This window comes from Neopelma chrysocephalum, unplaced genomic scaffold (genome assembly GCF_003984885.1).
Source record: "Neopelma chrysocephalum unplaced genomic scaffold, ASM398488v2 Primary Assembly neopelma1_80b, whole genome shotgun sequence".
Taxonomy (NCBI): Eukaryota; Metazoa; Chordata; class Aves; order Passeriformes; family Pipridae; genus Neopelma; species Neopelma chrysocephalum.
Window position 1 is genome coordinate 12,074,890 of NW_020897742.1, and position 16,045 is coordinate 12,090,934.

A 16,045-nucleotide genomic window follows, 5' to 3' on the forward strand; every position below is an offset into this window, starting at 1 on the left:
ATATATGTCAAAGAATTAGCCTTATACTTTGGTAATGCAACAGCAATCTCAGCTGGTTATTGTGACTGTATTTTATGAGAGTCAACTGCTCTTCTGGCTATAGATTTACAAGTGAATCTCTGAGTGTAACTCCTCGAAGTTGCTAAATTAGTCTCTGTTAAGAACATGAAATTTCCAAAAAGCAAAGCACTTCAAAGATGAAATTCTGCATTCTAGTCCCAGTGCACATTGGGGAGGGGTCATTCTGATGCTGCCAGTGTCACTGATACACCTTCCTGCTCTCTCTTAAGATGGGAGTTGACCAGTGAAGCACTCATTTATGCTTTATGGTGTCAGCAGGAATACTTCTAGCTCTCTTCCTTTTATAAAAAAAGATAGATTTAAAAGATAAATGAAAGAGTAAACACTAAAACAGGCAAAATTAGGTCTGTTATTTGTTATGATCAAGAAAGAAAGTTTTCTTTTTAAAAGGGTGCCATCTAAAAAGCATTCTGCACATTTCTAATTATTGTGTCTATGTACAAGGGCAGAACAAATGTTTATACACAAGATATGAGTTTCTTAATCAGAGGTTCATTTAAAAGGTATTGTAAAATTCCTATTTAATTGTGATATGCCTGTCTTAAACAATAAAATAATTTAGCTTCCCATAGTGTTCAAAGCTTTCATCTTTAGATCTTATTTTACATTTTTTACAAGACTATGGAGAGGAAAACCTTCATAATGTAATTCTAAGTGTTTTATTTTTGCTTTTCTATATATATGATTAAAATTTGATGTTGGTGATAATGTGATATTTGATGCCAGCTTGGCTTTTGATTTTTTGTGCTTTTTAATATTAAATTAGTGTTAAAGACTATCTTTTCACTGTTTTAATTTCAGATTTGGATTCTCTAACAGGGCATGCATTTCCAGGTAAAGTGGACAGTTAGATTAGATTATGTTATTTGTTTGTTCTATACTGAGTTTATTGAGTTTGCGGGGGGGGGGACAAATTATTTTGGTGTGCTTCTGACAGCATTTTTTTACATGTCAAAATTGTACTATTAAGGTTTTTTAGATTTCAGATAAATAAAGAATGAGTAGCTATTACATGCACCAGTTTAAAGAATAGAATTGAAAATTTGCTTAAAATGTTAACTACAGTATATTTAATGTTAAACAAATCAAGGGGGAGAAGAAGCAGTATTCCAAACCAACAAGTCCTAATGAAAGGATTTTGAGTTATTCAAACTTGCATGTGATTCTGTAACGAAGGAAAAAAACCCACCTATTGATGTTTAAGGAAAGCAAAGATTCAATAAATATAAGAGTGAGTTTCCAGTTTTATTGCTAGAAATGTGTAGGAAACAGGTTTTTAATAGTAAGAACATAATTTTCAGTAGAAAATCTAGAACAGATGAGAACATAATTATGCTAATTCTCTGGATTCTACTATACACATACATTTTTTATGCTGTGTGGAACTTAATTTTAAAAGCAGTCCACTCAAATAAAAATTTTAGAATTTTACAACTATCATTACTTTACAATGCAAACATTTTGAGTTGGGAATTTTTTAGCAGAAATATAAGAGCAGAGAATTTGATGCTAAGTGATCATGTGGACTTCTGTGTTACTTGGGTAGAGATTTTGGCACAGAAGGAATATAAATGAGCACTGTGAAGTAAGGTAATTCTCTGCTGCAGATATCTTTCTATACTCAAAAGTTTCTTGAATAATCCTTCAGTTGAACAGGTTGTGAAAATTAAGGCATAATTTTTGTATCCCAAAGAGATTTAGTTCAAATTTGTGACAATATTTATCATTAGAACAATATTACTATTTATTATGTCATTGGCTTCTAATGTGTCTATTGCATAATATAATATTCCTCCTTCAGTTTTTGTTTAAAGAGTATTTTTTAAAAATTATGGGACTGTAGATTTATTCAAGGTTTTCCAAGCATTCCTTTACTGTAGGCACTAGGTATGCTGTAAGAATTACAATAACAAATGATAATAAAAGGTTAGAAGTTCATTATAATGAAATTTGTGTGCAGTGTGGAGCAGATCTGGGTACAGAATCTGTCAGAGTTATTTGTACTCAAATACAGCAGCACACCAAGTGATGTCTGTTTGAGAAGTCAGAAGACTGTAAATGCAGATTTTGCCATTTTCATCGCAGATGAGGAGACCCTTATTCTGGGTATTTTGGTTTCATTTGAGTAAGGTTACCCATGCTTAATAAGACCATCTTGTAAATATGACCTTTCTGACTGATGTCAAATATATGCATGTGTCACCAAAATAGACATTGAGACAAGCAGTATCAGTACATCTTTTTTTTTCTTTCCCCCCTCTCCTTTTTAAAAGTTGAGTCTGCTTTTTGTTTTGCATGAATATTTTGTGTTACTAGATGGTGCTGTCATGGTGTGTCCCATCTTACTTTGAAATATGACAATCTTAACATAATGATAATGACCAGTACTGACAACAGAGAATATATGCTTCAGAATTATGGCAAAGAGAAATCATCCTTATTCTGCATGGAAAATATCCTGAATTGCAGGACAGGTCAATTACATGCCTGCATTACATTCCAGGTGTAACTGTGCACAAATCCATCCAATGACCTGTTATTTAGCAGAGACAGAAATATCTTTGAATTTAACTAACTGTCAAAGGGATGTAGGAGAACAGTATAGGTAGTCAATAAGCATAAAAGCCCAGAAACGTGGACTTTCATATTTGGAGACTCACAGTATGAACATGCTACTGTGCAGCTCATAGAAATCACTAGAACAACCATTTCTCATTTTATGCTTTATTTGACAGAGTTGAGACATACTCTTTTCACACAAAAGTGTAAAAGCAGCAGAATGTTCTGTCTTGCCTTCAGCTTCGCTTACATTTAATAATTAAGTCATTATAGTAGTCTGCTAAAATAGTGCAGATTGTATAGTTACAGATGTAGCTAAACTAAACACCAAAAGGGATGCTTATGTATCTACTTAAGTTGTAAAATACAGAACACTAAATTCATCCTGATACGTGTGTGCTAACATGATTACTCTAGTTAGGCTAAAGTATCTTAACTTTCAGGAGACAGAGAAGATCAAGGTGTTACTCATGCATCTTTAATAGCAATTACTTAATTAGATATGTCCAAATGATTCTAAGTGTGTTAACAGGTGATTTGTTTCACTGAGCAAACACAAAACAAACTCACCTTGGGAAAAGCACACCCTTTGACCTAATCCAGCAAGATTCATTAATGATACCTGTAAGGATATGGTGATCCAATAGTTTTTCATTTGACCCTTGGCCAGTGCTCTGTAGCTGCGTCAGTGATGCTGCATGGGTGCTACTGCCAGGCCCTTAGCAGGGCAGACAAATCAAAGCTGGTTCTGCACTGACCTAATTACACAGGTTCCAGGGCAGAGGTGGTTTGCATCCATCTGGATGACTTCAAATTCATGTGAGCTCCCATTTGGGTATGACCGCTTGGTGAATTTCAGGCTAAGAAAAAGTACTTTCCCTATCGCCACTGGCTACTGCATTGGCTGCTCCTCTGTTTTCTGTAAATGTGGACAATCTTTGCTACTACAGAGACAGATCAGAATGTAAACCACACCTAAGTATCTGTCTGGTTTTTATGTGAAAGGAAAAAGAAATTCTTTATAACCCTTGCAGTTGATCAGCTGAAACCCTAAAGTATGAGATTTGATTATAGTCATTGTCTTAATGCAGAGCTGCAAGTGTTATGGGCATGTTGAGAACTTCCAGAAGCTGGATTAAAGCATCTCTTTTACAATGATATCTAATCTCGTCCTAAAGCTCCAAGCAATGGCGAGTCCACCAGCTCCCCTGGTAAGCCGTTCCAATATTTAATTACCCTTAGTGCTAGGAAATTGCAATGTTATGGAAAGGTTGAATTTGTCTAATTTCAGCTGCCAGTCTTCCTTTTGCTATGCCTTTGTCAGCAGGACTGAAAATTCTCCCTTTTACATCTGTTTTCTGAACAAGTGTCTATGAAAAACTCTTTGCAGTGACCTGTTGAAAGGCCTCTGCGCACAGAAACTGGTGGCCGTATTCTTGCTGTGCCACTTGGCCTGATGAACTTATTGCCTTGATCTGCAAACCTGGCCTCTTCAATAGACTGTCACTTTTATCACCCCTATGACTACTAAAAATTTATATACAGTAGTCAAGGTACCTTTCAACTTTTGTTCTGGTAAATTTGATATGTTGTATTCTTTAAGGCTCACACTGTAAGACTGGTTTTCTGACAGCTGTCCTAGGAACTCTCCCTTTTTTTCAAAAGCTATGAGAATATATTCATGTAAAATTTCATAAATGCTGTATATAGAAGTAAAGTACTTTCTTATTTGTACATAGCACCACCTTTTTCATTCTCCCTTTTTAAGGATTTAGCTCTAGTTCAAGTTAGTGTTTGTCTGTGTCAAACAAACCAAATGGTGATCCGAAAATATAACTGATAGAATAGGAATGAATGTTTTTTCCCCAGTTTGATGTGGCTAACATGAGGTTTGAGGTGGAAGGGAATGCTCTTATGGCAGCACATGAAATCTAGCTGTTTTCAATCTGGTCGTACCAGGGTGGGCACTGAGTTTTGGGTGATCATTATTCCAAAAAAGAAGGAGGATTAGCCAGGATGTGTTTTTAAGGAGTGGGATTAAAAAAAGATAGAGACTTTAAGGCCCATTCAAATGCACCCCTCAAACTACAGGCCTATACCTAATATCTTTTATGAACTCACTTAGAAGATCAAGAATGTACCTTTAGCACAGAGGAGGTAGTTAATAGCAGTTGACTGCTTTGATTTCCAGTGGCTGTGAAGCACACCTGTGAATTCCTGTTCTGAAGCACATCCATAATAATTAGGGCCACCTGAGTTAGGAATCTACAGTAGGTAATCCAAATGCATCTTCTGCCTGTATGTTGAATTTTCTTTTAGTTCTGCTTTAGAGTGCAGTGTTATCTCTGTTCTGTACTACAACCACAAGGTATCCAAACTCTTCAGTAAGATCCACAGACTTCGTTTTTCATTTTGTTAATGATGAATGCTGTTTTGTTGCAATTCATCTAAACAGGGTTGAGGTTTTATGAAATACCTCAGGCACAAAGCTGTGGCTGGTTATTTATTCAAACAGTTCTTAATTGTGGGCAATGTAATGCTAGATTTCAACTTCAAAATGTTAGTGTTTTTTATTTCTGAAAGTCATTTAATAGTCTAGGGAAAAGACTGTTGTGTTCAGCACTGTCAATAAACCTATGATAGAGGTAAGTGGAATGAGCATTCTCAGGTCTTTGTATAATAGCTCAAGTTATGGTAGGAATTTGGCATGTGCATTCCTGTGGGAAGTGTTTCTCTAGAAAGAGGGTCTTAAATGCTAATCAAATGTGAAAACAAAATGTCCATTCTAATTCCTGGGTGTATCTGATAAGTATGCCATAAGGTGGTAGGTTAGTGACCTGCTCATTTTCCAGAAGAAATAACACTTTGTTTGTATAATGAACATCATTTCATGGGTTAGTTAATGGCCTACTGAACTGGGCACTTTCCTTTTCACAGATCTGCTGGGTCAAAAATTTAAATGGACATTTCATTCACTACGCTAGTACTGGGGTGTTGTAATTGAAATAGAAGTTTATCTGCAAGTGTCTTCTTAGCCATATTATTTGCACTTACGGTCATATTGAGTCAGAAGTACAGAAAGTCTCATCCTTATCCTTTTTCTCTGCATTTGTGCAATGCATGTGTAGGGCTGGTAGAATATTAATGAAAAATGGACGGCTTAGAACAAATAACACTGACTGGAATTTAGTACAAGAGTATCAACAACAGAATATCGAAGTACAATGTATTTGATTAGAGCTGACAGATTTTTAAAGAACAAATTTGGAGAAAATATTAATTCACAGATGTTTTTGGCTAGCTATCATCTTGATTTTATCCAGGGAAATAGTTGCCCAGTGAATTGAGTCTGGCAAAATGTTGGGGTTTTTTTTCCTAACCTTTATACTGAACTTTAGTAACATTCTTTTTGATGTTCAAAAAGAGCAAGATCTTTCAGCTTACGCTGAATACAAGCTTGATTAAAACAAACAAACAAACAAACAAAAACCAAACAAAAAACCACAGACAAACAAAAAAGCAAGAAAAACCCCATAAAATGAAAGCCATCAAACCATAAGGGGATGGAATATGATGAGCTAGTAAACAAAACAAAACTGCAGAGGTCACTCACAGCTGAGGTCCCTTTGAGCTTAGGTAAAATTGAATGGACAGAATCATAAACTAAAAATGATCTGTCTTTCATTATTATACTTCATCTAGTATAGGTCTTATCCAACTTCCTAACTCTCTTAGTTCTGTTAGTTTCTTACGGTTCTGTATTTGTCTTGACTTTTTTGTCTCAAGTAAAAACCATGAAGAGAAAGCTTATGTGTACCCTATACTTCTGTTGCCTTTAGTCTTGATTGAGATTTAACTGTTCATAGTCTTGCTGTTCAAAATACCAGTTTTCAAGATGAACCTGCAGGTAGGAAACCAAGCATTATATACCAACATGAAAAGTCTGCTATGTGAATTTGCACTGGGGGATACAAAAAGATTATTTCAAATTGATTGAAATTTATTTCTTTTTTTATTTCTGAGCTCCTTCAGGCTCCCAGTCCAAAACAACTCATATGTTTCCAATCTGGGTTGCTCTGGAGCCTGCCTCTTTATGGGTATTAAGCAATGAGGATTGCACATAATTGATCAAACCTTTCCTTGGATCGGGATACAGACAGCATGTGTTTTGGGGAAGCACAGCTGGCGTGTCCCTGCTCCAGAGTGCAGACTCAGTCGTAGAGTTACAAAGAAGGGAAAACAGACGAAAATTACTAATCATGCAGGAACTTGACAGTTGTGTGAGTTTCATACCATTCATGTATTCAAATGTTTATTTCTGTACCCTCAATTTCACCTGTTTATTTTCCACTTAACTATATGAAAATAGCAAAAATGAAAGGGATACGAATTTTTCTTGAAAATGAGGTAATTTCAGAAGTGAACGAGAAGTGAACTCCTTCTTTGAAATTAGGAGTCTCACAGAGACATATAATGCTGATGCTTTGCCACATGAGTTTATTTAACTCTTTAGGACTAGTTGGTCTCATTTCTTTGGTTCTTCACTATGATTTATAGTTGTTCGACAAGAACTATATAAAGACCTCTTGGTATAGAGGTACAGCAGGTACTACTAATAATTTCCTAGTCATTTATATAACATGAGTTATACAAAATCACAATGGGTTCTGCACAATTCTTGGTCTTGTTTAATGTCAAGGTAATGATTAATTTTTAGGAGTGCTTTTAATTCATTCTTTTGATCTGTATTAATTATTGGGTTTAAGTGCTCTGGGGTACTTCATGTTAGGGGTACAGGATGAGTTAGAGTAATTATATACCTCATTCATTACCACCAAACAGAATTAAAAGGAATTTAAATAAATAAATAAATAAAAATATTGGGACTCTACTTGATACTGTAGAGCTACATGATGTATCTCTGATTTGCAAATACATGAAGTCATGGCTTGATTCTTCTTTAATTAAACATTTCTTTTTAGAAATATCTGAAACATGATTATTTGAGAGCAGCAAGGGCTACAGTATTTATGATATTGGGTTTGCAAATGTTCCCCAATGTTCTATTAATGCAGTAATTTTTCTAAACTGTCATTCAACTATTCTTGCTCTGTGTTTAGACTGTGCTGCTGCTGGAAATTGTTTGGAACCTATTATGATGCAGAACATCTTAAATAGCCCCAGCACTTCATAATGTTAAGGGAAACAGGTCAAATGAAGACTCTGAAATGTAAAGTCTCCTAAAAGAAATATATTCAGATGTTTTAAACAAATGCAGTAGACCACAAGAACTCATATGAAGAATGATAGCAAATTGGAATTATAGCCAAAGACAAATCTGTAAGGAGGATAATTTAGATTTTAAATTGAAAAGAGGACAACCATGTTGATGTTAAACCTTGACTTCTTGCAAACTTTGACTCCTCATTTAAAACCTGTCTCCTTTAATTTCCTCTTTTTGATGATATGGATTAAATGTAGACTTTTTTGACAGCTAAATATCAAAAATACTTTTAAATTTGCAGGTAGTAGCTACTTGAAATAGACAAATATGAAATACTACATTGATGAGGTTTCTATGTACTGTGATTATGTACTGTCCAGTGTTACTCCTCAGTTATGTTTAGGCAGGCTTTTAGCACCTGAAGGTTGTACTTATAATATTTTACAAAATAAGTAGTTCATAATAGTACATATTTTTCTATTTTTATATAATTTATATTCTATTTTATTATATATATGTGTTTTAAAGGACACAATATGAATCATTACCATTATGATCCTCAGTGGCCGATTAAGTGATCAAGCGGCACTTTTTAATGTATTTTAGTTGTTTGCTGTATGCAACAAGGAAGATTTTAAAATAATAGTTTATATTGTAGATCTCATTTTTTAAGTATAATTTTAGAGAAAATAATCTTTGGTAAAGTAATATCACCTCATAATATTTTTAAATTTATAATTATATTTTTGAAACATTTTTGCTTCTCTTGAAATGAGAAGTCTCAGCTGTGAATCACAACAACTATCCCAAGGAGAGTAGATGTTTAGATAATTCTCTGTAAGCCATCAAATTCTGCACAGTAGTTTAATGTATTGCATAGACCTCGAGTCAAATATTTCTTTGCCTTTACAAGATTTTTAACAGGAATAAATCATACTGCTATATAAACATATTCTTATGAAAATATTAAATGACACTCTCAAAGCTAAAATGCCATAAGCAGTCTTTACTATTTCAAAATAAACTTGTCAATATAATTTAAATTTTATTTTTGCCATAGTTCTAGAACTGTTTCCTGCTTCAGATCTCAGCCAAGGAAGTGATCATGATGATCAGAGATGATAGTAGCTGGTGTTTTCCATAGTTGTCTCTGACTAAGTATGATTGTGATTCCTGTAACAATAAATTATGGATGTGGTAGTGTAAGACTTACCTATCAAGACTTGTGTATGTTGTGTGTTTGATTTTAATGCAAGACTAGCCACTGCTAGTTAATATGGAGATGACCTTTTATAGTCCTGGTGTTTAGCACTGAATCAATTTCTTCAGAAACAGGATAGTCAGTATTCTTGTTAGTTCAGCAGGCACACTCAACCTGCATCACAGGTCAAGAACTAGCCATTGCTGTGATGAAGTTTGTAAGAGGGGCTTGCAGAATTTGTCCTGTAGGATAATAAAGGCTCGTGAACTATTTCAGTAGCGTAACCTAATGCTCATTTATTGCGTATGTTCAACTGCAGGATAAAAATACTCTTGTAATAAGTACTCTTGTAGGTGTAATGCTTTTTTCTTTTAATATCAGCTGAACACTTAAGCCTTCATCAATGTGCTAGATCATGTATACTTGGTTTGTCTAAATGTAATAATAGTCAGGTTCTGTGTATTTGTTTGGATGGATGTAGAAGTAGAGGATTATTCTTCTATGCCATAGGATCTTTGTCTGTAAAAAGGCATGCATTGCATTGTAGTTGGAAAAAAGAAGCTAGCTGCCGTGTTTGTGTTTTATATGTTTTTTAGGTGGAGTTCATAAGTGGCATTTAAACTTGATCCCTGAATTGCTCCAGTGAAATTTTCATGATATGTACCCACAGGACAAATGTTTGTACTCCCAGCTACTTTTCCAGCTGCCTGTATCAGTTCCTGTCTTTGGACACTGTTCAACTTGCCAAAATGGGAAAAAAACCTAGAAGACAGATAAATCTGCATCCTAATATCATGCATAATTAATTCTCAGCGATGAAGTTAAAAGCTTAATGTTTTTGCCTTTTGCGTATTTCTATAGAAAGGAAAATCTGTGAAGAGGTGAGTGCCTTAGGGTTCCTGTCAGGGGCTCAGCTCAGGACAGCTTCAGAGACAGACATCACTTCATTACAGAGTCTATCAAATGCAGCAGCCAATACAGCTTGCTTTCAAAAGCATCCATTTCCCATGGACGGGTGATGATTCATTTGCTGACATCAATCAGATCTCTCCTTCAGAAAGAATTCTTCCAGCCTCACTGAGAAAATAGTATAAGACATTATTCTTTGCAAGGCAAAGATTGCAGGCTGCAATCCTATACTTCCAGTAGGTAGAAATTGATGGTGCTCCCCCTGATCTTTCCATTTAGACTGCAGCTACTCAAGTGTGAAATTTCAAGGTAACTTTAGTGAGAATATTAGTTCTGGTGTTTCTGTAAGTTCCCATTTAAAAATTTTTTCCTAGACTTCTTTTTTTTAATTTAAAGCTACAGTGCCAGATGTTTTTAAAAAGCACTTTAAAGTGATTCAGATTAATAAAAAAAAATCACAGAACTATTGGGGAAGCAAAAGTATTACAGCTATGGGAGTGTGTCAGCAGTGTGTTAAATTAGTAACTGTGCGTAGGCTCAATGTGAGATTTAACAGGTGCCCCAGATATGTTGTGCTGACTCTGTGCATTGAAATGAATCTTATTCTGGTAACTGAGGGGAAGAAAGAGAGAGAAAGAAGGAATCTGCCAGTGAGGATGCTGCTTCTGCACGTTCCAGAAAGAATCAGACTAACACAGAGACAGGCCAGCTTCAGGTGTCTTTCACTGGATCTCCTGCACCATAAGGAGAACTAAATTAGTATATGGTGAGTTGAGGATGGTAGAGAATCCCATGAAATACAGATGAGAAGAGAAAGAAGCATTTTATTGTCCTGCATCTGAAATAAAAGCTATGTCTTCCTCAGCATTTCCAGTGTTTTCCTTCTTTACTGTGTTAGGGTCTTAGAAGACATACTTTTGTGTTTTGTAAATTGCAATGACAATGAAGTGCCTAGAATGGAAAGCAGCTATCTTAGCTAAATTATGTTGCTTGTTGCTATGGAAATGGTAGCTCACAAATTTTTATGTAAGCGCTCAAGCTACAATACTTATGACTTCTTACTCTAATGGAGCAATGTTTATACTTCATCCACCCTCAGGTTTTTGCTTTGCATTAGTAACAGTATTGGGCAGTAATCTCAAAGAGCAAATGCTGAAATAATACACCATTCCATAGAAATATCTTTCATCGTCATTAACTGGGCAATTTTTGAGTTGCAACATAATCAGGAAGATCTCAACCTTTAAATATGATTTATATCTCCATTGTGGATGGTTTGAATATATATAGTTACAGGAAAATGCAAATCATTCAAAGCAAACATTGTTTATTCTGTCTTCTTTTAGTATCACCTTTATATCATTTTTTTATTTGAGATGAAGCCCAAAAAAATCAAAATTAGAATAGGCTTCAAAAGTGTAGCCCAAGCCCTCATGAGTTTTATCCAAAACCTCATTTCCTGCTACATCTTATGAGACATTCTCACTGAATCCAGCCAAAAATTTGTTTTCCTCCAGCAGAGAATTACTTGCATTCTTGTAACACTTTCCACACCACACAAGATGCACCTACTTACTTAAGTGTTATATTTGTCTTGAAATGACAACTTGGAATTTGAAACTCGTATTTTCCCCATTATTTTGTCATATTATGTAGTTGCTAAATAAACAGAGATCTATCTGCAAGAGACCAGAAGCAAGCCAAGCAAAAGATAATTTCCCTGAAACACTATGTTAAGCATGTGATCCAAGTAAGTAGATAAATATTATGAGATGAAAGCAGTTTTTTATGAATATGGAGGTGCTGTACTGTCTTCATGTCAAAGAAATCACAGAGCAAGTGCATTCCTTGGGCAAGCAAGGTATCCACTAACACAAGACTTGCACAGTATGCCATCATACATTTTGTGGGTCATTGCTAGAATCTTTGTTACAGTACCAGAGGGAAAGATAAGTAGTAATAAAAAATGTTTTTTCTGTCACTTTTCTTTGATCAAACCTTCCTTTCCTCCATGTCTATAATTATCCAACCTCTCCTATTGTAGGACTAGGTCATCCCTTTTTTACACATCTGGTCTGAATCTCAGCTGTACCAGTTCAGTGAACTGTACTATCCAGTGCTTGTGGCTGCATCTGCCACAGTAAACTGAAGTGAGCTGGAGTCTGAGTCTCTTTGCTGGCATGTGGCCATCCACATAGTTAAGTGCCAGCACACTCCCTGTGCGTGTGCCTGGGTATGTTTCAAGAACTAAGGTTGGCCATGCATCTTTCCCAAAAACCAGTTTTGATGCAGGCTTCATATTTGTGGAAGTGGAAGAGGGGATGAAGGATTTCAGTGGGCCAAGCAAGAGCTGTATAGTGTCAGTCTGCCTCGAGGCCAGTGTGATGGCCCAGGCCCATTTTATTTACTTGTGTCATGGTTTAACCCTAACTAGCAGCACAGCCCTGTGCAGCCGCTTGCTCACTCCCCTCCAAGGGGAGAAAATCGAAAGCATAAAAGTGAGAAAACTTGTGGGTTGAGATTAAGGCAGTTTAATACGTAAAGCAAAAGCTGCACCCAAAAGCAAAGCAAAGAATTCATTCACCACGTCATTCAGCTGTCTCCAAGAAAGCAGGGTAGCAGTGATTCATGAAGATGAACACCATCACTCTGAATGTCACCCCCATTCCTCCATCTTCCCCCAGCTTTTTATGCTGAGCATGACACCATGTGTTGTGGGATATCCTTTGGGTCGGCTGGGGTCAGCTATCCCAGCTGTGGTCCCCTCCCAACTCCTTGTGCACCCCCATCCTCCTCACCGGTGGGTTAGGGTGAGGAGCAGAAGAGGCCTTGATTTTGTGCGAGCACTGATCAACAACAATGAAAAGATCCTTGTATTATCAGCACTGTTTTCAGCACAAATCCAGAACGTAGCCCCAAATCAGCTACTGTGACAAAAATCAACTCTACTCCTGCCAAAACCAGCACAACATGTAAATAGAGTCCATACAGATATAATCCTGAGCAAGTTGCACTTATGCAGAGATATTATCTCATTCTGAATATTGCACTTGTTTCTTCTGTAGCCATCAGATAGCTGAGTTTTCCCTGTTAGAGCCTGCACAGAACAGGGTGGCAGTTCCTCCCTTGGTGTACATTATTGTAATGCCTTTCTAGCTCAGGATACTGACATATTTTTAAAATAAGAGCTTTACAGCCCTTCTTATGTGGCCTCATAAACAACTTTCCTTGCATGATCTGATTCCTTTAAATTAAGTAAGTTGTGTCAACAGGAACTTGTCTTCAACTGCATTTATTTTCCAGTTGTTTCTGCAGTCTTTCTGCTCTGTCTGATTTTTCTGTTATCCATTGTTACAATTTAAGATGAGGAATACATTTCACTCTTTCAGACAAAGCCAGTTACTGTTCCAATTAAGAAAGTGGCAGGACTCCCAGGTCAGGATTTGCTTGATGCACTAACTTCTGTCAAGGTGGATTTATAGCTCTGTTTGTAGATTGTCACACATTTTTAATTATATTACTGAACGTCATGCTTTGAATAGATGTTACACTATTCACTCCTCATAAACTCTAAAAAGTTATGTAGTGTGTTCTTATTTTGCTGTTTAATATCATAGCTTGTCTGTTTTCTTGACCTCTTCCTCTGTATTTTAGTGCTTAGTCTTTAAAATATTGCGTACAGTTTGCATAAACTTTTGCAAACCTCTCCAACATATATGTTATGCAGTAGGAGATGTGTCTGCAATAAGAATTAGGGATGAGATGATGTGAATGTTTCAAGTGTTTTATGGCTTTGAAGTCATCTCATTTATTGAGAAAAAAGGACATATTGTGAACAGAAGCTCTCTCAAGTGGATACCAAAATCTTAGTCAATTTGCATAAGACAGCGAATTATATTTTCTTGAAATAGAGGTGTTTGGGGTATTCGGGATTTTTTTTCATAGTTATATAGCTGAAGTCTAACCTATTTTCCCATCAGTGCTGGATATGCAAAGAATGCTAGATAAGGTTTTGAGCATGTTAGGACAAGATAGAGGTATAAGCTACCACTGTCTTAAACTGTTTTCATAATATTTCTAAAAAGTAGGAAAAATAAAAGTTTTATGAATCTATAGACACTCCAAACCAGCCTTAGTACAACTTTCTTCTGGATTGTTAAGGCAACTCTTATTGCTCTCAAACACTGACACTAAGTTCAAAATCCCTAAAAATTGCACTGCTGATTTGTCTGAGTTTGCATTACCAGACTTTGGCATGGAAGTAAGTACGAGCATAGCTGGGGGACTGACTTCACAGTGCCTCCCTTGGAGCAAGTAGGTCAGCTCTGGAAGCTGATTTCCATATGTTAGGCAGTGGAGACGTACAGCCTGCGGCAAGACTGTGGATGCTGGAAGCTCTGACTTCTGCGTTTGCAGATCTGAATGTGAGCTTCTCCACAACCTGCACCCATGTGGGTGTGAGAAAGGGGAGGGCAGTGGCCTTCCCACCTTTTGTGCCCTGGCCTCCAAACTTAAAGTTACTCAGCAATAGGAAGGCTCAGCCCACACTGAGCATCTTCAGCTCTGGATAATCTGTGAACCAGGTTGCAGAGGTGTGCAGTGGAGTGTATCAGGTGGTGAATCAGTGCAGGGGTTCATAGACTCATTAGGCATCGTGGTGTAAGGTTTCCCTGTGTGAGTTAGTGTCCCTACATGTATGAGTCACCTCCTGGCAGGATTCAGGGTAGGAAATACTCAACATAGGTACTGAAGAATGTTATTGTTAGTAGCTACCATTTAGAATTGGTTGTCATACTTGTTTTGCTTTACAGTTTCACTGCTTTTTTCCTGAGAGATAATTTTAACTCTTGCTAAATCATAGACAACTATTCAGCATGTTTGATTGAGGCAGAATGGACTGGGTTAAAACTGACAAGGTTCAGTTACAGGAAGTGCAAAGGACTGGGGAAAGCAGGGCTATGAGTATTTCTTTGCAGTATGCCACAGACCACTGTGGAAGTTTGTGCTATCAGCTGCCAAATTTGGGCCTCACAGAAAAAGTGCATTTGGAAGAGGAGACAGCAGGGAAGATCACTGCTTTCAAGTAGTGATTAGTGTGTCTGTCTCTAATATTAGCCTAACTGTTCAGCCTATCTGTTTTACTGCATACAGAACAAGAAGTTTTGAAAAAAAAAAAAAAAATTAATCTCTGGGTTTAATTCTTGGGAGGGGGGGAAATCGTCTGGGGTTAAATGAGATTTGCCTGCTTTGTTTTGTTTTTCTTTTTAAAGAATTTCATTGTAGGATCCTTTACATGATTCTTTTGTACATTAAGTATCTGATTCTACTTTTGAATTCCTAAGGTAACAGTCATTCGACTTGACTCTAAGATACACTGTACTACGCTGTAGGAGTCTGTGTTAAAAGCTAGTTACCCCAGACTCTACAGTAAATGGAGAGAAGCAAATACTTTCATGATATGGTTCATCAGACCTATTGAAAATGTCTGTTTTAAGATTAGATGAATAGCAGCCTATTCCTCAATAGCACTTTTATCTCCACATTGGCTATCAACAGTGTTTGCTAGGATTCATTTAGGCAGTTGAGTCTTGCTCCTGTTGAGCCAAATAAGCATGCAAGGTAAGTTCAGGCTTCTAAAGCACTTGTAAGTATTTTGGTAGAATTCTAGACAAGTAACATAAATTTTGGGGGTTTTAGTGAATGATAAGTAAAATGATTTTTCCATCAACTACTCTTCATAAGAATTGATAAGGTACTAGTTATACAGTCAAGTCTTAATTAGGATAACTGATGAGCGTGATAACATGCACAAAATAAGTTCCTATTTAGGCAAATGTAAATACTGAAGTCTAATGTCCCATGAATTGTGTTCATTGTCTGACTTTTCATCCCTCCCTTCCCGGTGTTCCTCTACTGTCCCATGTAACAGCCCATACAGTAGTAATGTTGTTGCTACCCTTTAACTGTGTGAGCACTGCCCACCTAATACCCATGTGCCATTTGGGCACTTGGCTTCTGCCTTAATGGAGTCACTATTGTGCATTTCTCTACTCATTTTCTGATTTTCACAA

At 36.5% G+C, this 16,045-nt stretch overlaps 1 protein-coding gene across 11 annotated transcripts in view; it reads left to right on the forward strand.

The window, feature by feature from the left end:
* DLGAP2 (DLG associated protein 2) overlaps positions 1–16,045 on the forward strand; it is a 402,991-nt gene that overhangs the window by 241,461 nt on the left and 145,485 nt on the right. For 4 of the 11 annotated variants that reach the window (XM_027690133.1, XM_027690134.1, XM_027690136.1 and 1 more), the window contains one exon: positions 883–915. The exons of 4 other annotated variants lie outside the window; for them this stretch is intronic. In XM_027690133.1, coding sequence (XP_027545934.1) covers positions 883–915 — 33 coding nt within the window. Of the gene's footprint in view, positions 1–882; positions 916–3,731; positions 3,852–16,045 lie in introns of all 11 variants that reach the window. 3 more of the 11 variants (XM_027690140.1, XM_027690142.1, XM_027690141.1) reach the window with 1 other exon arrangement.